At 35.2% G+C, this 27,520-nt stretch overlaps 1 protein-coding gene across 1 annotated transcript in view; it reads right to left on the bottom strand.

Annotated features, from left to right (window-relative positions):
- Nucleotides 1-27,520, bottom strand: part of LOC148949441 (histone acetyltransferase KAT2A-like) — a 181,380-nt gene that overhangs the window by 15,594 nt on the left and 138,266 nt on the right. The window contains exons 6-12 of the mRNA XM_089093465.1: nt 26,417-26,562; nt 21,122-21,262; nt 19,476-19,618; nt 15,134-15,325; nt 13,051-13,312; nt 5,805-6,010; nt 2,332-2,552 (exon numbers count right to left, since the gene is read on the bottom strand). Coding sequence (XP_088949591.1) covers nt 2,332-2,552; nt 5,805-6,010; nt 13,051-13,312; nt 15,134-15,325; nt 19,476-19,618; nt 21,122-21,262; nt 26,417-26,562 — 1,311 coding nt within the window. The remainder of the gene's footprint in view (nt 1-2,331; nt 2,553-5,804; nt 6,011-13,050; nt 13,313-15,133; nt 15,326-19,475; nt 19,619-21,121; nt 21,263-26,416; nt 26,563-27,520) is intronic.

Here is a 27,520-nt window from a genome sequence, read left to right as displayed (position 1 = left end):
TTCCTCGAGGCCAAAGCTGCCGAAGCCGAAGCTGCAGCTAGTAAAGGTGATGGCAGGGCAGTTTATCGCATAACAAAAGAGATCACAGGAGATTTCAAAAAGCCTGCTACTACGATTGAGAGTAAATCGGGACGACTGCTAAGGCGCAAAGAAGAAATAGATAATAGATGAAAAAAGTTTTCCACAAAATATTAAACTTTACCCCTCCTGCTGGTCCTACAGACCTTCCAGATGGTCGATCCCTTTTCCAATTAGACAAGTACAGAGCCAATTAGTTTACATGAAATAAAGACAGTACTGCGTAAACTAAAGAATGGAAAAGCAGCTGGCATCGATGGTATAATCCTGAACTATTGAAATACGGTGCTGATGTTCTAGCTGAACCGCTACACCAAGCGTTAATGCCGATGTGGGACACTGAGGATATTCAAAATTGGAAGAAAGGCGTTATAGTGAAACTATTTAAGAAGGGTAGACCTGCTGATTGCAACAATTGGCCACCCTACACTCTGCAGGAAGCAAAGTCCTCCGCCAAGTATCTTTGAATTGCGTTCAGACGAAAGTTGACGGTATACTCAGAGATGAACAGCGTGATTACTAACCAAGTAGGTCATTTACTGACTTGATCTTCAGTCGTAAAATACTTATTAAAGAGTCAATTGAAGGGCAGACTGAAATCATTATGGCTTATTTCAATTTCTTGAACGGTTTCGATTCAGTCCATACAGATTCACTGTGGAAAATATTGCGATACTATGGCTTCCCTGATAAAATTGTCAAAATTATAATGGAATTATATGATGAACAAATGTGTACTATTCGAACTGATGATGGAGACTTGACTGAGTGGTTCAAAGTCAACTCAGGCATTCAACAGGGGGTGCATTCAGTCCCCGGTACTGTTTACAATGCTCATTCATTTTATCCTGCGGACGTGCAACTTCATAGGTGGCATCCGGTTGAATGGAAATCGCAATTTATATGATGCAGACTTCGCAGACGATATAACGCCTTTCTCACTTAAGAGAGGAGCTTCAGTACAACATAAATGAGCTCTCGAAAGTAGGCGAACGAATAGGTTTGGCAATAAGCACGGAAAAGACGAAAATAATGCACAATAATGTGAATAAACTATTTGCTGAACCACTGACAGCTAAAGGAAAGGAAATTAAAGAGTTAGAGATGTTTAGATATCTTGGGAGTCTAGTGAGCACCGATGGAAGCCCCGAGCATGAAGTTGCCATACGTATCGCGTGCGCAGGAAGCGTCTTTGATAAGTTAAGAAACGTTTGGAGAAGTGCCACTTTCTCTTTGAAGCTGAAACTGAGGCTCTTCAATAGTAATATCCTGGCAGTACTAATATACTGGTTCTGAAAGCTGGGCGCTGACAAAACAGTTAGAGAAAAGAATCCAAACTTTTGAAAATAATTGTCTTCGACGGATTCTCGGAATTGACTGGACGGACAAATTACCAACTCATTCATTAAAGAGAAGACTAAACAGCCACTCGTTATGGATAAAGTCAAAAGCAGTCGGTGGCGATATTGAGGACACATGGTTAGAATGGGAAGCAATCGTCTGCCTCGTGATGTTTGGTATTGGACTCCTCCAGGAGTTCGACGGCGCGGACGACAGAAGGCTACACTTGGACGATGCCTAGAAAAAGACGCAGTGCTCTCAAGAACAACCCATGATGAACTTTGACCGAAGACGCTGGAGAGGTCATCGTGGATAGGCATCGTTGCCGCCTTAGGCGCCTACCGGTGTGGGAAGTCGTAAGTCTATGTCAAAGTAAAGAGATTTAGCACAAAAATTCAAAAATAGATTCATAGCTGGTTTAAAGGCATCAATGTTAGTGCATCGATTTTGCACTAATGTCCGTAAGCAATGGAAAAAAAGTTGAAAAACAATAAAAAAATTTTTGAAGTCGACATTTTTTTTATGTGTTGGAGGGGGTCCCGAATTAATCTTCGGAGAGTACTTCCTCCCCTTTCTCTCCTGTGTGTAGTCTGTAAAAGGTCTAAGCTCTGTCAAACTGTTTAGGACACAGGGTCCTGTCACACACTTATTGTAAGATAAAAAAAAACAAAAAACTGTACATTCAGTTTTTAAATATAATAATACAAAAAAAAAAAAAACAATCAATTGAGCGCCTAAAAATAAGAATGTACATTTACTAAACATTCTATTAAGCTCATATTGGACTTTTGTTAAATTCAGGTGTTTAACTGAATCCCCTTCAGCATTCAACTTCAAAAACGGAATCATTGACTTAAGAAAGAAAAATACAGAACATATGGGCAATAACGATTAAACTATGAAAACACATACCGATTGCAAACTCATCAGCATAAGTGAGGAAATGAAGCATGCTGTGTTTGACATGATAGTCTTTCAAATGGTTCATCAAGTGTGTTCCATATCCTTTCACTTGTTCACTAGACGTAACAGCACAAAACACGATCTCTGTAAAACCTTGAAGTGGAAACATTCGGAAGCAAATACCACCAATCGGTCGACCGTCTTTCACTAGGCACAAAGTTCGATGCTTTCTAAATACAATATTGAGAAATTTACTAGCTATTCATTATGTGCAAAGCCCCATACTGGGTAAATACAAACCCGTGGGGCAGTAGAGGAATTCACACAAAATCCGCAAGAATAGCTCTCTTCTCCCAGTGCATTAAAAAAAAAAAAAAAAAGTAGAACTTGAGAAAAAGTAAAGAAGATTCTACTTTCCACGAGTATGCTAATTTACTACCGAAATCTAGATTTGAGTTGTCTACAAAGCAGTTTGGATCAGAAAGTCGATTTGATGTCATTAAAGGAATTACTCCCAAGAAGTTATCAAGTTACAATAAAATGATACCAGAGAAAACATTGCATAACTGACTTAAGTGTTCAACACTTAAACACCCCTTTCCAAAAAATCAAAACTTAAAATTTTTTCCTATTATGCATTCACGCTTACACTACACCCACCCTCCTCTAAGGAGTGATTGTATTAAACAGGTGGTCACAGAAAAGAGGAAAGAGTTCATCTGATAGAATAATTTTGAAAAAATCTATTGCGCTGTTTAAGCAATAAATGGGACCAGACCAAATAAAAGAACCGTTTGCAGCTGTTCTGTGACCCAGATCTACCAAAAGAGTGCCAAATCGATATTTAAATATATATATATATATATATATATATATATATATATATATATATATATATATATATATATATATATATATATATATATATATATAAAAAAGACCAACCAATTTAGAAAATGTTAAAAGCTCTGCATAACATCTCAAAATTACAGCAATATGCTGTTTCATAGTGGAAGAGAATATTCAAAGGTATTAAATACAGCTAATAAGAATGAAAGATTTGACCAGGCAATACCCCTGAGGTTGATTGGAACTGGTAAAAAATACAACACAATCGTACAGGGAGACAAATATCTACAGAGACAGTTGAAATTCGAAGATTTCGGATGAAAACATAGGCTTTTTAGATATCAGACAACCTTCCCATGAGCATTAAAAACAAAAATTTGACCTGCCAAAAAAAAGGTTGACCAATACACAGTAACGTAGATTTTTTTTTACCGCAAAGATGAGGTTTGAGCAGTGAGGCGGAAATATAAGCTTATATTACTTAGACCAATATCAGACTCAATGCGCGAGCATTGAGTTAGTAAAGAGCGAAGTGCCCCCCTCTATTATTTTTCTTCCCGGCCACTTCGTATGGCAGGGGTGGTCGTAGAAACATGATAAGGGGTTCATTCGATTAGTAATTAAAAAGTCTAACAGCCTTATTAAGGATCAAAAGTAATTGGAGGGCAACCAGCCCCTCTCTCGTGTGCTTCTTTGCCCTCATAACACCCCATGGCATCTAGTAAAAATTTCCGTAATCAAAAAGTACGGTACGAAAAATCCACCTCCTAAACTATGGAAATTGGCCACTGTTAACACATAGGTTTTATAGTAGAAAGGACAGGCATGTCTGATTTTGGCTATCAGATTAGCTCTAAACTTCCAGTGATCGTTCCCTTGTCTAAAGGAGCTACATTTTTCGTTGGGAGGAGAAGGGTTCCGACATATTCGACGTTTCAGGGAGGCTTCCGATATATGGAAGAACAGAATTTAGACAAATTTTTAAACCGTACGATTGGAAATCCCCCTCCCCATTCATCCTGAATTTTAAAATAAAATACAATTAAAAAAGATTCCACGAAACTACAACTTTGATATTATGACTGGATGTTCGAATTCAGTCAAAAATGTTTATTATTTACCAAAATTTTAATTCTTAAGCAAAAAGAAGTGAAGTAAACACATCAGAAATGTTCCTACAATTAACCTACAATAAAACTATGTCAATTCGAAAACGAACAGAAACTAATTTAACAAACGTTGTCCAAGAAGAATTTTTTTTTTTTTATAAAGGACAATATTGAAACTTAAAAAGAGCGAAAATAAAGCCATATGATAAATCAAACAGAAATAAATGTAATCTAAAACAAACACGTTCAAAATACGGATAAAAGGAAATCCCTATTTGGAACTTTAGTTTGTTCATTCAATTGAATAATAGAAAATCTGAAACAAACAGAATAGTCACAACTGGGTCTTGAACCCTTTTAAGGCAGGAGTCCCGTTTGCGCTTTAACGAAAATAAAATATATTTCGAAAAAAAAAAAAAAAAAAAAAAAATAAAAAAAAATGTAACAATTGACAAATCGAAATTCATTAAAAAATACAAATTGAAATTCATTAAAAATTAAAGGGATTCTTTCTTCATATACAATGTACATAATATTCATATAATCAATCAGTTTTATTTATCTGGTATGCAGTAACTTTTCATAATACTATCTTCCTTCTAAACACTGGTAAATCATTTATTGATTTGTTAATGCATTATTGCCCCAACAAACTAAATAGAATACGTCAGGAAGTACCAACGTTTGTCCTTGAAGTTTTACTTAGGAATTTAATTTCTTATAAGTTTCAATGAAGTAGAATCAAAAGGAAAAGTTTTGACAAAAAAAATGTCCTTTAAGATAGTAAAAGTAAACTTAAAGAAACAAATATAATTATCCTAAAGAACTATTTTTTTTTCATTCCAGTAACCTTAAGTATATCGTAACCTTAAGTAACCTTAAGTTGACAAATAAGAGCTGCATTGTCGAAAATACACACCACTTTCAGTAAATCGTAAACAACGCTCTAGCCTTTTATAGAGTTTAGCCCATTCTTGTTTCTGGTAGATCTTTTTTATGAACCTAGATTAGGATTGTGATTTCAATTTTGCTGTATTTGCTGTTGATGATACAACAAATAAAAAGACACTGTTCGAAATACGAATCGTTCTCAGTAAAGGGCAAATGATACAAGAAGATTTAAGGGGGCAGTAGCCCAATTTTTGTTTGTGGCCACATTCTACTCATCTAAGGCTTTATTCATCCATTCATAGTAATCTTTGTTCGTTTCAAGTTTAATTTATTGTATGATTCATTTCTGGTCATTGGAGGTTAAAATTTCACTCGAATTCACATCTAGACGCAAAAACATATCATCGCGCCGTGGCAGAAAGATGACAACAAACGTAAAATCATCCCCGTACAAAATAAAATCATTTTAATAATTTCGACAGATTGATATCATCTAACATTTCAAATCATTCCGTCGCTTCGATACTGCAAGACTAATCATTAAGGTAACCATATAACTTCAAAGGAAGTAACACATTAAAAAAAAAAAAAAAAAAAAAAAAAAAAAAAAAAAAAAAAAAAAAAAAAACTTACGGATCGAAAACAAGTCTTGTGATATATTCCTTTGGCATTTTTGGCAACTGCAGGGAAAACACATTTTGAACACCAATTAGCCAAAGCATCGTCTGCTTAGAAACCTTTTGCGTCAAAGAATTACCAATTACATGAAAGGATATGATGCCAATGCGCTCTTCTTCCTTGGCTGCTTGATCTCTCGGTGCATTATCAGGAAATACTGACTGAAAAAAAAGTAAAAAATTTATATATGGCAATATAAAACAAATCCCATATATTAGAATTACGATTAGTTCTCGGTAGTTATAGTTTTTGACAAGATTTTTTTTTTTTTTTAAATAAACTTACGGACAAAGACAATTTCACTTTTTTCCAAAGAATCCACACATATAAATTTTTTGCAACTTCAAAATTTGGGTGTGTCCAGCACCTTCGCCTCAAAAGGCGTACTGAATCCCCTAAAGACTAAGTTTTTTTTCCTTAACAGTCTCCCAAAGGCCTATGAGGATGTCACTCGAAATATTTGAAATGTCCGAGTTCACAAAAATAGGCAGCGTCTTTATCCCCTTCTTTAGAAGAAAAGTAAACTAAAATTATTAGTACTCTCAAACAGCCCCCCACCCACCACTTTTAGATGCCCTTCCCCCAATACATCACATCAAAATTTTGACCCAACTATTTTGTTTAAAAAGTCAAAAGATCAAATAACTATGCCTCCGGGGATAACAAGATCCCCCCACAGCCCTTGGGGCAGGACAGCAAGTGATGCAAAATGCCCGTTGTTAACATATAAGGTTTTATGTTTGTTATTGGGAAAGGGGGGTATGTTCGTTGCTGGATAACCAAAAGACTAAGGATATTAAGATGAAATCTTTACGGAATGTTGAACTAAATCAAAACACACTATGTGCATGTAGGCTGCCAAAAGAGCATATAGGCGATATCTCAGGAACGATCAAGGGTATTAAGTTGAAACTTTTATGGCATGTTGAGGGGGATGTTGCACGAAATCAAAAGAAACTATGAGCATTCAGGTTCTCAAAAGGACATAGATACAATATCTCAGGAACAGGTATTTTTGACGTAATACTTTAAATTAGGTATTTCTTCTCAAGGACACACTGCCTTTCTATAGCGAATAAATAAACATTCAAATGGGGATAAGTCCATTTATTAGACAGTGAAAACAGATACAAAAGTCAGACTCTTGTTTTCACTGTCTAATAAATGAAGTTATCCCCATTTGAACATTTATTTGTTCCTCAGGAACAGGGTAGGGTATTAAGTTAAAAATCTCAGGAGAAGTCAAGGGGACGTAAAACTAAATCAAAGGACACTATGTGTACCCAGACAATCGAAAAGGCATCTGTACAATATCCCAGGAAAAGCTATGGGTATTACGTTGGAACTTTCAGAGTATATTGTTGGAAATTTTGAACTAAATCAAAAGACGCTATGTGCATCCAAGTTTGTCAAAAGGGTGGACCTTCGATATCTTAGGAGCGACCACGGGGATTATGTTGAAATTTTTAAGACAACTGAGGGGGACGGTCAATTAATATTTGTCAACACTCAAGATTATGACACGAAAGTGGTCAGAATTGCTTGAGCCCTACACAAGCCCAAAGATTATGCAGATTTTCAATCCATTTATTTGAATAATATTCTTAGTACTCATCCATACAAAGTATAGCTATTATTATAATTCGTAGCAAAATTTCGTCCGAAACACAAATCGCAAGCCAAGATTTGGATTCTTAACGAGAATTAAATAAAAAAAACGAGTTTTTTTTAACTGAAAGTAAGGAACGACGTTAAAACTTAAAACAAACAGAAATTATTCCGTATATGAAAGGGGCTGTCCCCTCCTCAACGACGCGCTCTTTACGCTAAAGTTTTTTATTGTTTTAGAAAATATAGCTGTGAGAAAGTCAAACTTTAGCGTAAAGAGCGAGGCGTTGAGGAGGGGACAGCCCCTTTTATATAAGGTATAATTTCTGTTCGTTCTAAGTTTTAACGTCGTTCCTTACTTTCAGTTAAAAAAACTTTTTTTTTTATTTAATTTTTGAACCTTTTTGAAGAAATGCAGGTTTTGATCTTCGCTCACCGTACATGAATAATTAAAACAAAATGTGCATATTAATTTACTTTTATTTGGTTAAATGGCTTTCTCGAAACTTGTTTAATTTTATTTACGAACGTTTTTATTAGTAATGAATATACGTAACTTTCGAATTAACTTACTAAACAAAAAAATCGCGAAGAAAGGAAACGAGGACAATTAACAGCCAGTGAAAAAATTGAAAAATTATGCAAATATTTCGGTCAAGACCTCCGCTTGACCGTCCTCAGTGCAGAATAAAACTGATAAAAATATAAAACCAAACCTTAAAATAAAAACACCAAACTAAAATTGGACGACCCTTTCCTAGTAACGGTGAAAGGGTAACTGAATAAAAAACACACGTCTAAATGGCATTTCAAAATTTCATTTTGCGTAAAGCACTTTTAAAGGCTGATCGCTTTCCAGTTTGATTGTTATCGGAGACTCTATTCGATTGCACAATATAACTTTGTGGATGTATGTAAAAACGATCAGAATTAATAATTTTGTCATAAATGGGACTTAGAAAAATTTCTCCAGTGTCTCTATTGAGAGCTACCTTTTGGTGAATGTGCTTTTTTATTTCAACTGCCTCCCTGAAAACTTGCGTGAGACCTTTAACGGGGGCAACGATAGAGGCCTCGTCAAACAAAATGAAATGGTGTGGATTCTCGTACACATGTTGCGCCAAGGCGGAATCAAAAACCTCAGGCCTTTGGCGTAACCTCATTGCCTTGTCAATTGAGGACTTGTGCTCAGATAACCTCTCCCCCAATTGCTGTTGGGTTCTACCAACATAAAAACAGCCACAAGAACAAGGAATTCTATAAACACCACTACCCAGAATGGGGCTGGTTTTATCTTTGACGTTGTTAAAAAAGTTCTGTGTAATATTTGAATTTTTAAAGGCGACGCTAAGTTTATGTTTTTTTAGGATTCTTTTCAATTTGTCGCTAAATTTTGGAATATAGGGTAGAACAGTGAAAAGTTTCTTATCATCCACCAATGGGACGGTATCTGTTGGGGCTTGTGGACCTGATGCCCTCCCCTCTGCCTTTTTTCGTCTTCTGTCTATAATGGTCTCAAGTAATTTTATAGGGTAGCCATTGCAAAATAAAATGTCCTTAATATAGTTCAATTCTGAGTCTATGTGAGGCTCTGAGCATATTCTTATTACTCAGTCAACCAAAGAAATAACAACTCCTCTTTTTATGCAGGGAGAGTGGTTGGAGGAAAAATGCAAATACCTATCGTTATGCGTAGGCTTTCTATAAATAGAAAATTCAAGGCCAGGAGACTTATTGAAAATTAAAACATCTAGGAAAGGAAGTTTGTGGTTATGTTCTAGTTCTATAGTGAACTGAAGGTTAGAGTCCAAAGTGTTTAGATGAGTTAAGAAGGAGTCAAGTGACTCTCCTCCATGCTCCCACAGAGAAATAACATCATCGACAAGCCTACCCCAGAAACGGTGTTTTATCGGAAAATTTTCCAGAGCAGAGATTTCTATGAATTCCATATAAAAAGTTGCCAAAAATGGTGAAAGACTTGTACCCATGGGTAAACCCCTAATTTGGGTGAAAAATTGATTATTAGCGTCGCCTTTAAAAATTCAAATATTACACAGAACTTTTTTAACAACGGCAAAGATAAAACCAGCCCCATTCTGGGTAGTGGTGTTTATAGAATTCTTTGTTCTTGTGGCTGTTTTTATGTTGGTAGAACCCAACAGCAATTGGGGGAGAGGTTATCTGAGCACAAGTCCTCAATCAACAAGGCAATGAGGTTACCCCAAAGGCCTGAGGTTTTTGATTCCGCCTTGGCGCAACATGTGTACGAGAATCCACACCATTTCATTTTGTTTGACGAGGCCTCTATCGTTGCCCCCGTCAAAGGTCTCACGCAAGTTTTCAGGGAGGCAGTTGAAATAAAAAAGCACATTCACCAAAAGGTAGCTCTCAATAGAGACACTGGAGAAATTTTTCTAAGTCCCATTTATGACAAAATTATTAATTCTGATCGTTTTTACATACATCCACAAAGTTATATTGTGCAATCGAATAGAGTCTCCGATAACAATCAAACTGGAAAGCGATCAGCCTTTAAAAGTGCTTTACGCAAAATGAAATTTTGAAATGACATTTAGACTTGTGTTTTTTATTCAGTTACCCTTTCACCGTTACTAGGAAAGGGTCGTCCAATTTTAGTTTGGTGTTTTTATTTTAAGGTTTGGTTTTATATTTTTATCAGTTTTATTCTGCACAGAGGACGGTCAAGCGGAGGTCTTGACCGAAATATTTGCATAATTTTTCAATTTTTTCACTGGCTGTTAATTGTCCTCGTTTCCTTTCTTCGCGATTTTTTGTTTATCATGATTAGCCAGTGTGGTCTCAGAAATTATTTACGACTTAACTTACGTAACGAACTTCTATATTCATATATTTTTAATACGTATTTAGGGTGTTCGCCCCCTAGTCAATACCTTGCTCTTTAAGCTAAAGTTCGAATTTCGTTCCAATTCTTTAAAAATGACCGCTTAATCACAAAGGCCGTTAATTAGAATAAATAGCTCTTGTGAAAGTACTGAAAAATCTTTGGCTTAAAGAGCGAAGTATTAACTAGGGGGTGAACCCAATCACATATGTAATATTTTCTGTTTGTTTAAAGTTTTGATGTTGCTGCTGTTGCAGTTGAAAAACTTTTTTTTATTTAATTTCTGATCTTATTTTAAATAATGCTGGGAAGTCCGGCGTCCCCTTCATAGCAATGTCCCTCCCCCATGAAAACTACCTTCATGGAAAGATCCTCCCACATAACCTCCGACTCACCCCCCCCCCCACCCCACCCCCCACTACCAGGAAAAATCTCCCCTGAAAACGTCTGTATACTTCCCAATAATCAATACTATATGTTAATATTGGGTAAAGTTCATAACTTTCAGCCCTCCCCACGGGAACTCGGGGGATTAAGTCATCCTAAAAGACATACTTATAATATTTTCGAACATGCTGAACAAAATAGCTATCTCAAAATTTTGATCGGGTGACTTTGGGAAAAAATTGTGTGGGAGGGGGCCTAGTTGCCCTCCATTTTTTTTGGTCACTTAAATAGGGCACTAGAACTTTTAATTTCCATTCCAATGAGCCCTCCCACGATATTCTAGGACCACTGGGTCGGTACGATCACCCCTGGGAAAAAAAACAAAAAAAAACAAAAAAACCAACAAATAAACACACACCCGTGATCTTTCTTCTGGCAAAAAATGCAAAATTCCACATTTTTGTAGATAGAAGTTTGAAACCGGTACAATAGGGTTCTCTGATACGCTGAATATGATGGTGTGATTTTCATTAAGGTTCTATAACATTTAGGGGGTCTTTCCCCCTTTTTTAGAAAATCAGCCAAATTTTCTCAGGCGCGTAACTTTTGATGATTAAGACTAAACTTGATGAAACTTATATATTTGAAATCAGCATAAAAATCTGATTCTTTTGATGCATCTATTTGTATCAAAATACCGTTTTCTAGAGTTACGTTACCATTGAGCCGGGTCGCTCCTTACTTACAGTTCGTCACCACGAACTGTTTGAAAAATGATTTTCAATACATTTATATAACATTCTTTCTTCCCATTTATCAATATTCTATTGTAAAGTTAATAATGGAATATGCTAAAATATTTTGTCCAAATATAAATAACAAGCCAAATTCCCCAATAAAAAAAAGCTATGTCAATTAGAAAGGAACAAAAACGAATTTTAAGAAGAAACTTTGTAAGTATTTCTTCGAAACAGATTGAAATTCAATGTCGATACAATTTACAATGATGTTCTGGATTTTTTTTTATCTTATTTATTGGGTTGTTTGTTTGTGTTATTAATTGGTTTTATCTTATTTTTAGGGTTATTGTTGCTTCGGGATCATGACATTATATAGTTTTATTCAGTGTATTTACTCATATTTTATTTCTCGGTACATGGTTTTATCCACCAACTCATTATACCATATATTTGTTGTTATTATTATTTCTTTGTTAGTAGCACACCCACACAAGCAACGCTTTTGGTGTTCTATTGATCAATTTTGTTTGTTAGTTGTATTCTTCTTCTTTTTTTCCTTTTTTTAAAATAAATTACTACTACTAATAACTCAAAACAAACAAATATCACAGGGAGCGAAATAGCGCTGCCTAAGTAAAGAGCGATGTGGGCACAATGTATTATTATTTTTTTTTTTTTTTTTTTAGATCAGGGCACTTCGGATAGAAGGAATTGTCGTAGAAACTTCGACAGAGGCTCATTCGATTGTAAATTGAAAGGGCTAGTGCCTTTTTTAATAGTCAAAAGTGATTGGGGGGCAACCAGCCCCCTACCCCACCCATCATTTCCCCAAACAAGTCCAATCAGCAGTTTGAGGTAGCCATTTTGTTCAGCATAGTTGAAAGGTCCGGAAATTATGTCTTTGAGGGTAACGACCCCCCCACAGCCCTCAGGGCAAGGGTTTAAAGTTATGCCATAGGGGCATATAAGGCTTTTTTTTTATAGAAAGGGTGGTCGTATAAACCTCAGAGGGGCCTCATTGGATTGGAAATCTGAAGTTCTATAACCCTTATTAAGATTCAAAATGATCTGATGACAGCTCCCCTCCCAAACGTCATGTTTTCCCGAAATGCATCTGATAGAAATTTTGGGATACCATTTGTTAAAAAAAAACAGTCCAAAGATTAGAGACAGCGCAATTGCGCTGCCTAAGTAAAGAGCGATGTGGGCACAATGTATTAGTTTTTTTAGTTTTTTCTTGTTTTTTTTTTTATATATATACCATGGCACTTGGTATAGAAGGAATTATCATAGAAACTTCGAAAAAGGGTTCATTCGATTGGAAAATGCAAGTCGCATTGCCTTTTCTAATAGTCAGATGCGATAGGAGGGCAACCAGCCCCCCCCCACACTTTAAAAAAAGTTAGTTTTTTAAATTAATATCAGATAGGATAATAAATCCCCTTTTTAATCCAACAAAGTAAATATCGAATTGGCAGATTTGCTCTGGAAGCAAGTATTTTTTCTTTATTTATGACATTTCGTACAAAGCGACCTTGACTATGAACGCATATTTTCTATCAACTTTTAGGCTTGTTTAAACAACGTGTCAGTAAGAGAATACCTCAGGTCCAAGCATTTTCTTCTGATCTGAAACTACTTCAATAAGATTAGACACTGTTTCTTCACTTAGATCATCTGCCAATTTCATTTTCTTTGGCTCTGGATTCATAGGTGCATCTTCAGATCTTTCACGTTTAACTAATGCTTTTCGTTCAACCGGTGCTGGAACTGGGTTGGATTGCTGAGGGCTTGCAGGTTTGTAGTCTTCATCCCATATAGGAGAATCAGGATCTCCCAGCTCTGTTTCAAGGTCAGAGAGGAAGCTATAAAAATTGCAAAACATCATCATGTGGAAAAACAACATTGAAAACATATGAAACGGAATACAAGACATGAAATTTTAGCCAAGATTCCTTTCAAATGAGCACTTAAATATCTATGATTTTCCAGTGTCCTACTAGGAGGGAATAAGAAAAAGAAGGACACGTCAGTGCTACCCACGCACGGTGAAGTTATTTTCTTCGTAATTCAAGCCAGGGGACTCTTATAGGGTTTTTAGTTTTGGTGATTCCAATGGTGTACTTTTTTTCAGTGCAACACAATTTACGAAAGGTTTAAGGCTATTTTTCAAAATTCTCATAGATGTGTTTTCAATTTAACATTTTACTACTAAGACTAATTTAGATAATAGCTACCATTCCTGAATCAGCTAGAAATAGCTATTGTTTCTCATTCGCCAGTTTTATTAAAGCAAGTTTTTAATTTTTGATTACTATGGGCCGTGGTTCGTTGTTTACTAGGTAGCAACTATTGCTGCAACCTGGTTAAACTAGAATGGTCATCATTAGCAGTAGTTAAACAGAAGAAGTTAAAGAAGAAAGAATGCTAAAAAAAAAAAAAAAAAAAAAAAAAAAAAAAAAAAAAAATTGGGTCAAAATTTTTTCCAGTTCTAAAATTTTAATAAACACAGTTAAAATAGATCCGTTCTATACTATATTAGGCATAAGCTAGAAAATCAAAATAAATTTTAAGACAAGACGAGGAATATTTCATCCCAAATGACCTTAATGGGCTCAAAAACATAAACAACAAAAATCCAAAGTACCAAGTGTGATTTCAATATTAACACAATAAGATATATGGCAAACGTCAAGAAATAAAATCAGTAGTTAAAATGAAGAACAAAATACCGTACAAAGAAACTATGATAATTTTTCGAGAGCAATTTTCGAGAGCTATTCTTTGCTCTCTAAACTGACTTTTCAAGTCAGTTAAGAATAATATTTAGCTGCCAAATTGTCTTAATAGGGAGATAGAACGTCAAACTTAAAGTCGGATTGTAAACATTTCAGTTTGAGCCCCATAGCAAGTTTATGTCGTCCTATTTCCAAGGATTCAGACGAAGGTGGTTTAGACCATCTTCTTAAGAAGTAAAGAATTTCCAAAAATCAGTTTTTAGAGACCTTTTTTTAGTATTTTATCTGTTCTCAGAATTAAAGTGTTATGATAAGTGTGCTAACATAATTTAAATAAAAGTTGTATATTTTGACTCAGCAGAGGAACCCCTTTTTCTAATTTACGCGAAAGGTGACTAGAGCCACCCTATACTAGTTGGACATTATCGTAAGGATGGTCAGGACTAGAAAATAAGCCTTGAACACCAAAATATGTTCCCCAAATGCAGATGCTTTATTAAAAAAAAAGTGAAAAGGAACACGGAACTTAATTGAGAAACATTCAGCGGATTTTCTTTTGTATGAATCTTTCAAAAGATTGATAATAAGGTGAAATTGGTTTTTTCCTTCAACTGAGGAAGGCGTTAAAAAGCTGTGGAAACAACATTCGAAAAGGGATCCCAAGCCAAAATCAGCACACCGTGTAATAGTTAATTTAAATTGAAGTGCTATATACGATACAAGATTTTCTCCATTTATACATCTCCAAATGAAAAAAAAGAGCTGGAAGTGGTATAGAAAAACAAGAAAAAGAAAAAAGTCATATTTTGTACTTCATTTTAAGCCAAATCGTTTATTTTCTTTCCTTTTCAATACGCGCTCTACAAATTAAGCTTAATATGTTAAAACTAAAGTTTCAAAAAAATTCAAAGCTTTTTTACAAGACAGTGAAACGAACAAGAGACTCACTTAGGAAACATTGCAATAAATGATGCTTTCCTTTCTTCAGGGCCTTTTGCTTTTTCGGCTTCGATCATAGTATAAATCAGTTTGGCAACCGAAGGATAAATGGCTCTCAGGAAATTTTTGCCAAATGTATTGGCAACATCATGCCGCTGAAGAGAATCACAGTAGCTAGGTACGGAACAGAAGCAGAGCCATCTGAAAATTTAAGTAAAATAATCCTAAAAAAGGCTGAAGTGTATAGACATTACGTAGCAATCGGAAAAACTAAAATAGCATGAGCAGTTCCAGCCTCAGCATTAATTGTGCAAACATCGTTCTTTACTTAGGCAGCGCTATTGCACTGCCTATGATACGTTTGCCATTATATTTATATTTGGCTTTTATATGCTATTTTTGAATGTGAATAATAGCTAGCTTTGAAACATTTGTGCCTGAAGACTGAGTCTTGAGTAATCCCCACCCCAATAATCTCCTCCTGAAAAATTCTCTCCACGTAAAATTCAGCAGCTAAAGGGAAATTAAGACAAATAAAAAAAATGAAGAAAAGAAGAAATTCTGGAACATTCTATATATATTCCCAAATTCATGTAGTATATAAAGTGTAGAATCAAACAGTTCGTGGTAACAAAGTGTGAACGTTGTAAAGAGCGACTAGGACCAATAGTAACCTAAATTCTAAAAAAAATTAATTTGGATAAAAATTAATACATCAAAAGAATTGGTATTTTTATGCTGATTCTGAATAAATAAAATTCATCAGATTTAAAGTTACAAGTCAAACGTTGCGAGTCTGAGAAAATTTGCCTGATTTTCAGAAAATGAGGAAATTGCCCCCAAAATGATCCTAATGAATATCATACCATTGGTTTTTTGTTTCCCAGGGATGATCGTATGGAACCAATCGTCCTAGAAGATCGGGAAAGGAAATCGCCATTCGCTCCTGAAAAATCACGTAGGCTAGTTTATTTAGATAAAGAAACTTGAGACTGGAAAAACATTTGGTGTACGCCTAGTGGACGATACCCAGTATTTTTTTTGTGGACAGGGCTTGATGAATTTTTGAAAATTCTCTTTATTTAAACTATTGCTTACTTATTTGGAATAAGGAGCTCTGTCCATTTCAAATTTTCTTGGTTCTCCTATTTTTTTTTTTTTTTTTTTTTTTTATATATATACTGCAAATGGGCTGATGGAAGTATATGACATAAAATCAAAAAGAAAAAAAATCAGTCTCAGTTGGTACAAAACAAAAACGAAGTAAGTCTGATAGCAATATCGCCCAAATCAGATGGTAAAAATGATCCGTCCTTCCTTAGATCCTACTGTGCCTCCGGAGACACCCCGGGCATCGACGAAGAGACGCCAGTCGTCCCTCAAATGGGCTGCTGCCATAACGTCTTCCCAATGGGGTTGCATGGACGTATTCGCGTTGAGAAGGTCCTTCTGGTATGTTCAGCGTAGTGTTTTCTTTGGTTTTCCCCTTCGCCACGTTCCCGTTGGTTGCCAAAAATGATCAGCCAGTGGGTAAAATCAATTGCCCCCCCCCCCTCAAACATTTTCGCAAATGACACCTCTGATTGGTACCAGACCAAGTACACGGGAAGTAATTACTCATTCTTCATAGTCCCTTGCTATTATCCATGTGCACTTCCATTAAAGGGCAACTATCCTGCAGTTGCCACTAATTCCATATCTTCAAATTATTTTCTTTAACCTTTATCTTACCCTGTTATGATAACTAAACCCCCCAAAAATACAGAAGAAACAATTCAAATAAACAAAAATGTAAAATTAAGTAAGAACACAATTCTTACTTCATAATATGCAGAATAATCATAGTTTAACACATTTTGCATGCATCCAACACTTATATTCACTTATTTCAGTGTTTTTCAGCCCTTTCTAAGAAATTCATCGACTTTTTGCAATAGCCTTTGTTTAATGTTGAACAATCTGCGAAATGCAGCACTGTCAACTGACGATTCTGGCCGTTTTTCTGAAACAAAGCGCTATCTATAATTTTTTTTCCATAGATTTGTCTTTAGTAAATAGACTTTTCTCATGAATTTTGTGTTAACACCACTGCAATAAATTTACTCTACAAACAAGTTTTGTACAGTGCTCTGTTTCAGGGATGATTCAAAACTGAAGAAAAGCTATTAAAAAAAATGATAAATATATTAGAAAAATACTGTAATAAGCGAAGATAAAGGTTAGCTGCATGCAAAATGTATTAACTGTGATTATTCTGCATATTATGAAGTTACAATTGTTTTCATAACATGTTTCCATCTCTCCAGTAAGATCTCTAGGCTTCTACCATAGGAAATACCGGCACAAAAACCACAGCCATAATACAATAGTAATATTACACTACATTTTATACTGATATCTTCAGTAATGCGTAGGGTATTTTCAAGGAGCCCTTAATAGCATTAGCTATAATTAGTACTTTAGTTTTTTTGTTTATATTCTGTAGGGGAGAAATAAAATCTCTTATATATATTTCAAAGAAAATAATAAAAGCTTTCAAGAGCCGAACATGGCTTACGTGATGGGCATGCCTTTGTTTTTAGCTCCCCCCCCCCCCCACAAAAATTATATAGCAAACCCAGTCCCCTCCCGTCCATAGCTCTGATCGATGGACTAGTGGATGGACTATTGGACTAGCTATAAAAATAAAAGAAGAGACGAGAAAAGAAATTGACAGTAAAGGACTGGCGTATAGAATAAAAACTTTACAGACGTAACACAAAAACTCCGTTTCAACAAAAACAAAACGAGACACCGAAGGATAGCGAGGTTAATCATAGCATCATAGCCAGTAAAAAAAGAAGAAAAAATACAAATATTTCAGCCCAGACCTTTGCTCAGCTGTCCTAAGCACAAAAAGAAGAATAAAACATAGATAAAGCTCTAGGGGACAGTATAAAAAACAAATCTTAAAAAAGCAATAATAAAAAAATCAAGTCCTTTCTTAAGTAGCAGTGAAGAAGCAGCTGATGAAAAACTGAGAATTTATTTCCTATTCGTTTTATTTAATGCTAATCTCTGTCTAGGTTTCGTATAGTCGGAATTTTTATTAGGTTACGAAATATGATGATGTGAAAATTAGAGAAAAATCAGATATGATAAGAACATAATAAATGGAGTAGACACAGGTTTCCCCAGTATCTCTATTAAGGGTGACTTTTTGGTGGATATTTTTAAATACGTTTAACGGGGGGCAATAACACAGATGATACCAAACAAGACGAAGTGGTCAGGGTTGTAACAGATGTGTTGAGCCAATCTTGGCCTTTGGCGTAACTTAATGGCTTGGTCGATTAAATATTCATGTTCCGATAACTTCTCTTCTACCTGTTAGTAGGTCCTTCCAATATAGAAACAATCACAAGAAAAGAGGATTATCCAAACACCACTACCCAGAATGGAGCTGATTTTATCTTTGCCGCTATTGAAAAAAAACTATATATTTTACTAAAATTTATAAACGTGACACTTGGGTTATGTTTTTATTCAAAGTTCTTCCGAATTTGTAGCTCAGGTTTGGAATATATGGTAAAAGAGTGAAGTATGTCTTATCGCTCTCCAAAGAGAGATCTTTTGCGACTTTTGTATACCTTTATCCATAACCTTTTGTTGCATTTTGACCGGGATGCCCGTTGAAAAATAAAATGTACTTGAGACAATTCCGTTCTAAGATAATATGAACTTCAGAACACACTCTTAGCACCCAATGAACCAAGGGCATTAGTACTTTTATTTTTGCACAAGGAGGGTGGTTGGAAGAAAATTGCAAATACCTATCATTATGAGTAGGTTATCCATAAATGGAACACTCATGGCTGAGGGACTATTTGAATTGAAACATCCAAAAAGGGCAGTTAATGATCATTTTCCAGTCCTAACATGATCTGAATATTAGAATCTAGAGTGTTAAGATGCGTCTTAAAGATCTTAAGTGATGTCTCTCCATTGTTCCACATAGAAACAGCGTCATCCACAATCCGACCCCAGATACGGTGTTTCGAAGGAAAAACGTTGAATGTAGAGCTTTTAATAAATTCTGGATTGAATTTAGAAGTTTGTTTGATCATGAGTTATATTGATTATTTGATTTGGAATCATGTGCTACTCCCCTGCCTAGCTTGTGATTTTGGGGATTTTTGAGACGGGAGACTCAATCTTGTTTTTCGTTTTTTTTTTCATATTTTTTCTTCGCCTGGAGCCTTACAATGGGGACTATGTAGAAGTTGCTTTTGTGGTATATTTACTGATAAGTAAACGATCTAATAATAAAATCGAATATAAAAAAACCCTATATAATAACACAATTTTTTACCTCGCATAGTCATACTTGTAGGATGCAGGATCTTCTTCAGCAATAGGAAGAATATGCTGCTGTCTAGACGAGGGCGTCTCCAACTTCCAGGTATTTATATAGTGGACAAAAGTTCTTGCTATGTCAACTAAATCCCTCCAATCCTAAAAAAAATTAGAGATAATCACAAGTAATATTCATGTAAGCGCAAAATACATTTAATTAGTAAGCTCTTGCGTAATCAATTATGAATAAAGTTATGCCTCGCCGAGGGATGTTAGAGGAGGTATTATACAACTACCAAATATCACACTGTAATTTTGTAATTTATTACAACTAAATGCTTTCGGCTTGTTGTATTGGTCAAACTTCCAAATCCTGAAGGTTTATGTTCACGTTGCAAGTTCTTGACATTTTACTTTTTTGTAGTCTTAGTGTTACAGCTTTTCAATATAAGACGATAATTTTGCTGTCATTTGATATCTAAGACTTAGCTTTATCTACCTACCAAGTCAAATAGCTTTGTATTTTTCCTTTAAAATGTAAAGATATGTTGAAAACACGTCCAAAATGTACGAAAAAGGAAAAATTTCCTATTCTTAAGTATGTTTAGATCATTTTCTAAGAACAAGTCTGAGCAATACATTAATCGCGGTTCGGTCATAGGACAGATTTGAAACTAAATAATATAATGATACGAGTACTTTGTCCTTTTAGTGCCAAGTACAGCCGTAGACTTGTCGCAAAATAAGTGTTTAACGGGGATTATAAACCTCAAACTTGTTTTTATGCATCCCTTGCCAAATTTTTATGTTTCCTCGTCACATCTTGCGACATTTTTTTCCCTTTAGATTCTAAGAAAGTAAATTCACTAATTTTCTAAAACGTCTTTCCTTTTAGTTGCCGTATGTGCATCGCTGGAAAATAAAAGAAGAAGGAAAGAAGAGACAATCGAATAATAGAGCAAATGAAGGGTAATTTCACAATTTCCGGATACACAATATATCAACACTACCATATCGATTAGTCAGGTTTGAAAACGCCGCTGCCTAGGCATCTTCTTTTCGATAGACAACACTCCAAGACTCAGTCAATTATTCATAAATAAACCTTTTCAATTTTGATTTATCCTAAAAAAAAAAAGACCTATGCAGCAACAGAAGTAAATATCTTTTACTATTTAAGAGGGGAGCTAGAAGAAATAGCCATTGAGTTTCGAGAAAGCGCTAAAATTACCGGTATCATTTATCTACAAATACAACTCCTCTTACCGAAGGGGGGGGGGGGATTTATTGTTTATATGACTTTAATTTTCGTATGAAGATTACTCTTAGTGGCGCAAACATAATCCTGACACAAATCCCATGTACTTTAAATCAAATAGAATTATTATCTTTAAAAATCGACCCCCTATTTTGGTTTTCCTGTATTTCTCCTATTTCCTTTTGTTTCCTCTATTTGGTTTTTCCTAAATTCCCACCACTTAAATTTACCTGAACTTGGTAAATAGTGTGGCTCTGCACAAGACGTTGAATATAATGGAGAAAGTAGTCTTGTTTTTTCGTTTGTAATGCATAAATATCTTTGTCAGTGCCAGATTAATGAAGGAAAAAAGTTCAGAAAGAGAAGAAGAAATATAAATAGAAGGAACTGAAAAAAGTGCTTACCTGAGGACTGGTATTACTGTATCGATACAAGACCAAGTTGGTTATTACTTTGGAAATAGTGGGCCTTTCAAAAGGCGGAGTTCCTAATGGTCCCAGATCAATCACTGGCTTGGTAAGCTGAGACACTGCTTTCCTCAATAGCTATAAAATAAAAGTTAAATTAAGATTCTAAGTTACATCGTTAGACCAGTTTGCTAAGTCTTGGAATTACCACAAGTTTAAGAACGAAAAGAGGAGATAGTACCAAAAAAGAGATTTAGCGGAATTCCAAAACAAAAGTTCCGGAAAAATGGTTTTTTGGTTTATTTAAGAAAATATCCAATAGCTAATTTGGCTTCAGAATATTTTTCTTAACATAAATACCCTATGTTTGATACGGAAATGCCTCATATTGCGTGATTATGTGATGTTTCCTCAGTTTTGCGGTAATATCATTTTAATTACACATGTTACGCCAAAAATAGCGATTTCCCGATTCATCTATAGTTGAACATCAAATTTTTGAAGACTTTTGACATACTAGAGTGGTCTAATAATTCAAGCACAATCCATACAGACCAGCTACAAACATGTGCACCCATAAGGGGGACCCCCCCTGGCTGAATGATGCTGCCTTAGTTTTATAGTTTTGTTCTGAGATTTCTATTATATAGCATTAAAAGTGCCAATTAGACCAGGTTTGTCCCCCCTCCCTGCAATTCAGCTTATGGGCACCCATGGCTACAAATTTCGATTCTAAAAAGAAGCGAAATTGTCTACATTTTAGAAGCCAATTCCACTTATTCCACATGACAAAAATACTAAATTGAGCAGCCAAAGAGAAAGTATGGCAAACAAAAATCAAGGAGGCACACTTGTGCCTCTATAAAGAGGCGACCCACCACAATGTTAAGCGATTTCAGGTCCTAGAGGTCGCAGAGAGACGGCGGTAATCGCATTTTGTAGCCCAAGCTCAAACTAAGAAACTTGCGAAATTTCTTCCTCCTCCGACTGTATCTTCATGGGGTAAACTGGGCCGGAAGTTTGGACCCTCCCACCACAGCCCCCCTGTAACGTTGTCCGATTGGGCTGAAATTTAAAGGTTAAGCTTTCCTAGGGCCCGGGAGCTTATCCTCGAAATTTCAGCTCAATCCGATCACTCCTTCCCTGTTTTCAAAAAACCAAATATAGCCACTTAAAATTCATATATTTTTTTTCTTAGCCACGCCTACAGGCCACAGTTGGCAACGGATCCGGTTGAATGAGGACTCATTCGAAGCAGAAATCGACCTGTTAGGGCCTTTTGATATTTTCAGACCGAAAAAATTATCTCCCGAATTTACAGTTACGAAAAACCTTGTTTTTCTATATTAGCCCATGTTAATTTTTTCCACCACAACCCCCCTTTAACGTTGTCTGATCAGGCTAAAATTTAGAGGATAAGCTTTCCCGGGGCCTGGGAGCTCATACTAGAAATTTCAGCTCAATCTGATCACTCCTTCCCTGTTTTCCAAAAACCAAATATCAAGTTTTGCTTGCGTCAAAAAGATTCAACACGTTACTAAAAAAAAATTTTCAATTATGTCTCTTTAGTGTAGCGATGAGAGTCCTGGCTGTCAGGCGGAAAGCTCGGGTTCGATTCACCGTAAGGTAAAATTTTTTATATACTGAATTTAAATTAAAAAAAAAACTCAGTTTCTTTTTTAAATTATTTGAAAAAAATTATGTTTTCTAAAGAGTTAAAGAGGCTGAGTTACAAGGTCGACCCTTAAAAGACCCTGTCGAGAAAGAAAAGAATAATACACAATCATCTAACTGCTAGTCAAGCAATAATCAGTAATAAACTGTACAAAAACGTGCAGAAATTATTTGAAAAAAACTACGTTTTCTAAAGAGTTAAAGAGGCTGAGTTACAAGGTCGAACCTTAAAACGTACAGGGATTAGGAGGCACAGTTGGGGGGCTGCCGCCCCCCAAACTCCCCGCTTTCGCAGCCTTTAAATAAAAAAAAGTTTTTAGACTGAAAGTAAGGAGCGACATTAAATCTTAAAACGAACAGAAATTATTCCGTATATGAAAGAGGCTGTGCCCTCCTCAACGCCTCGCTCTTTACGCTAAAGTTTGACTTTCTCACAACTCTTTTTTTAAACAATAAAAACTTTAGCGTAAAGAGCGAGGCGTTGAGGAGGGCACAGCCTCTTTCATATACGGAATAATTTCTGTTCGTTTTAAGATTTAATGTCGCTCCTTACTTTCAGTTTAAAAAACTTTTTTTTTTATTTAAAGGCTGCGAAAGTGGGGAGTTTGGGGGGCGGCAGCCCCCAAACTGTGCCTCCTAATCCCGGTACGTTTTAAGGTTCGACCTTGTAAGTCAGCCTCTTTAACTTTTCAGAAAACGTAGTTTTTTTCAAATAATAACGAAAAAAGAAGAAATTATGGAATATTCAACCAATATTTCAAAATATAGGCAGAGTGTATAGTGTAAAATATCTTATAGTATTTATTTTTACATTTCTATTTATTTTAATTATATTTTCTGGTTTTAGGGGGTTGAGTTATCATAGCAGGTAAGATAAAAGCTTGTAAAAGATAATTTAAGATATGAAATTAGTGGCAACTTTAGAAAATTTACCATACGATGACACTTCACTAAGATATCAGGCTGGGACTTAGAAGTACGAGTAATAGCTTCTTGCGAAGTTGGTCTGGTACCGACCAGAGTCGTCACTAGCCAATTTTTTTTTGGGGGAGGGGGATGGATTTTACCGACTGGCTGGTTGTTTTTACCAACTAATTCAGCTGAAATTGCTTTTAAAATTACTTCCTTTTGTTCTTTACCCACTGAAACTGATATTCTTTCATTGATTTTGTGTTATATATTTCCATCAGCCGGTACTTATCAACTTAACATAACAGTAAAATTTTACCAATTGAAATTTTTTATCCAATTGGCTGAAAACATTAGGGTAGGAATCCCCTCCCCCCTCATACGTGACACGATTGCTGAGAACTATAGGACATGATACCAATTCATCCCTTGCGATCGAGAACGCGTCCACTAGGCGTATATCAGAAGGCTTTCCCGTCTGACATACCTTTAAGGGGCCTTTTTTTTCTTTGTTCTAATTCAACTTAACTGCAAGGAGTCAAACTCTAAGTCAGAACCAGGCAAATTTAAAATTGACCCGCCTAAAGTACCTTTACTTTTATGGACTATGTGACTTTCCAGGAACGAATACGCAACCGTGTGGCATTACTTCATCCGTGACAGGAAAGCTCAATATATCATATTTTAATAGTTTTAAGTCGAGTGGCTATCACAAAATTTATAATCGACAACAACTTGGTCCTTCCTGGGGTGAAATCGTAGTTTGATGCCACAAAATGGAAGAAAACGCCACTTCCAGTGGCACAATCTTATAGTCACTTTGAAAGGGCGCTATAATTTTTAATTTCCGTTCAAATAACCCTCTTGTGATCTCCTAGAACCATCGGTTCGATACGATTACCAATAAGAAAAAATAATAGTAATAAATAAATAAACACACATCTGTGATCATTTTTCTGGGAAAAAAAATCCCAATTTGTTATTAGACTAAAAAAAATGTCAATAATAGATAAAATCGGATTGATCATTGCCTAAGCATAAATATGGGGGGGGGGATTTAAGCAGGGGTAAATTTTCTATGGAGGGAATTTGTCATGGGAAGATTTTCCCGGGAAAATTTTTCTCGAAGAGGGGAAGCAGATTTCCCGGCATTAGTCGAAAAACAATCTGAAATCAAATAAGAAAAACATTTTCTTATGTTTCAACTGCTAAAAAAGTTTAAACTGAAAATAAGGAGCAACTTTAAAACTTAAGACAAGCAGAAATTATTCTATATACAATAGAGGCTGTCCCTTCCTCAGCCGTCGCTCTTTAAGCAAAAGTTTGATTTTTTGGCCCAATCCTTTAACAACTCCTGAAACATAAGGGCCGATTAATTTGAACAAGAAGCTTTTTTTTAAAGCACTAAAAAACTTTAGTTTACGAGCAAGGGTTGGGGAAGGGTCAGCCCCTCTCTTATGCGGAATAATTTATGTTCGTTTTAATGCTGCTCCTTATTTTCAGTGGAAAAAACGTGCTTTTTTTTATTTAATTCCAAATCAAGAAACATTTGAAAAAAAATATCAATATTTTTTCTGGATTTTTACCGTCAATCTTTTTGCTTCGACCTGTTTCTTCCTTGACCATTGACGAGAAACAATTGAATGGACGAATGACTAAACAAAACATAACTTTTACTAACTCTTTTGTGTTCCCAAAGCATTGCGAGATGTTAAAGGTTAAACTGATCATATTTGTTCATTTGCATACAATCACCCTTGGATTCACTTATAAAAGCCCAGCCAGAATGAGAAACAAGGTATGTTTGACAGAAAAACAAACAATATTGAATTAAAGTCGATTGGCTTCTAAAGTGAGAAATTTATAATTTTTTGTGCCGTAATGAGGAAAATCAAAGAATTTTTTAGGGGAAGGGGTAATGGACATTTAGGAAATGCCTGGCCCCTATGACTAAGAGAAAAAATTGCTAAAACCACACATAATCATTTTTTTTGTATTTTACTAGTTTCGGAAGGGAGGAGAGAGGGATTGATGAATTTACACAGACCTGTCAAGCCCCCAAAAAATTGATGTTGCAAACAATGGACTTATTAAATATAATGCAGGTATAAAATTCAGGGTGATCCATCAGGTATTGAATATACAGAGTTGTAAATAAAGCATGGTGCTAGTCATGCATAGGAATGTTTATTGTACGGAAACTAGCATTTAAGCGTACATATTTGAATAAAATCTTTCCTAGATCAGTAAACAATAGACCTTCTTTATTAAAGGACGTCACTTCATGTGAATGAAAGCAAAACCCAAATATTTTTTTAGGAAGAGAATGTTATTCAAATAAACAACAAAACATAAAAAATAGTGAAAAGAAAATAACAACTTCTAAATGAAAGAGAATAGCAACGCATTGCTCATTAAAATTCAACGAACATTAACTATCGCAAACACAAACAAAGGTCTAATGTCATGAATTTATTCCAAGTTTCTGTTTTGAAATTCCATTTTTTAATGTGATCTGTACAAGCCGGGATTTAGAAAGGTCCTCCCCACAAAATACCTATAGATCATATGCCATTTTTGCAACAATTCGAATTTGCTTTCCTTCCTAGAAGAATACGTTGTATAGTAAAACTAGATCAAAGCTATTTAAGCTGGTCTTTTATAACATACACACTTTGTCTTCCTTATTACTATAAGACGACATCTTACTTTCAAAAGGAGAAAAAAGACTTGCTTCTTGTCTGGATCATCATCTTTACTGGCACACAAAAACAAATTTTCAACATCAATTGCCATGCTTAATGCTTCATCCAATTGCTTTTCCCCAAGCTCTTCGAGGTGACTAGTGTGATTAGCTAGAACGAACTTATAATGAATTTACATGGGGACCAGTTGCATCTCAGAAAACAGAAGAAAATTCAGAAAAAAACAAGTTTGTTCACATGAAGGTAAAGAGCATGACTAAAACCTGCAAAGAACCGAAATAATCCTTTATATAGAGGAGTGCAATATATATATATATATATATATATATATATATATATATATATATATATATATATATATATTGCATATATATATATATATATATACTGTTATGTTTACTGTTATGTTAAGGAAATCGCAATTATTTTATCTTCCGATTGCCTTTAAAAAAGCCGTACTTAAATTTGCATCGATTAATGCAAATGCAGGTAAATTAGCTCTTTCAGTCTCAAAGCATAGTGAACCTTTTTTTCCTTTTACTTTTTATCCCAAATCTACTGTGTTAGAGCATTCATTTTGGAAGCAAGAAGATAGAAAGTAGCATAAAAAGCAGAAATTGGAAGGATATCAGGTAATTTCTTTTCTTTCCGAGTTTAACAGAGCTCTTTATTTTCACAAGAAAACGAACATTAAATTTAGTTTAAGTTTGTTTTTACTACCAAGTTCATGGTAATCAGAAATAAGAGGGTTATTTCCAGGTCCCCTATTTATATTAAATGTTAAATCTTGTGCAGCAAAGCTCTGGTGATCGGTTCTCATTTAGGTGTACTTGCTTTACTAATTAAAATATAATTTTCTTAAATATGGGAGGCTATTCATCAAATCAACCCCCTGCTCTTTACGCTCAATTTTTATCGCAATGCTTTGATATTTATAGCTAATGTTCCCTGTTAAAAACTACAGTTTCCGCAATAAGAGGAAAATTTCAACCTCCTCAGCAACCATATTGTGTGTTTAGTCTAAATGTACCTCTCCAAATGAAAAAAGATAAAAATTCTATATACATCTCCAATTTTGGCTGAAGAGCCTTTAATGGGAAGTCTGAGA

The sequence above is a fragment of the Artemia sp. Qi Xiang Cuo genome, chromosome 8 (genome assembly GCF_049724085.1).
Source record: "Artemia sp. Qi Xiang Cuo chromosome 8, ASM4972408v1, whole genome shotgun sequence".
In the NCBI taxonomy this organism is placed as follows: domain Eukaryota; kingdom Metazoa; phylum Arthropoda; class Branchiopoda; order Anostraca; family Artemiidae; genus Artemia; species Artemia sp. Qi Xiang Cuo.
The sequence above is the reverse complement of the archived record's forward strand: the minus strand, read 5'-3'. Positions and strand labels throughout refer to the sequence as shown.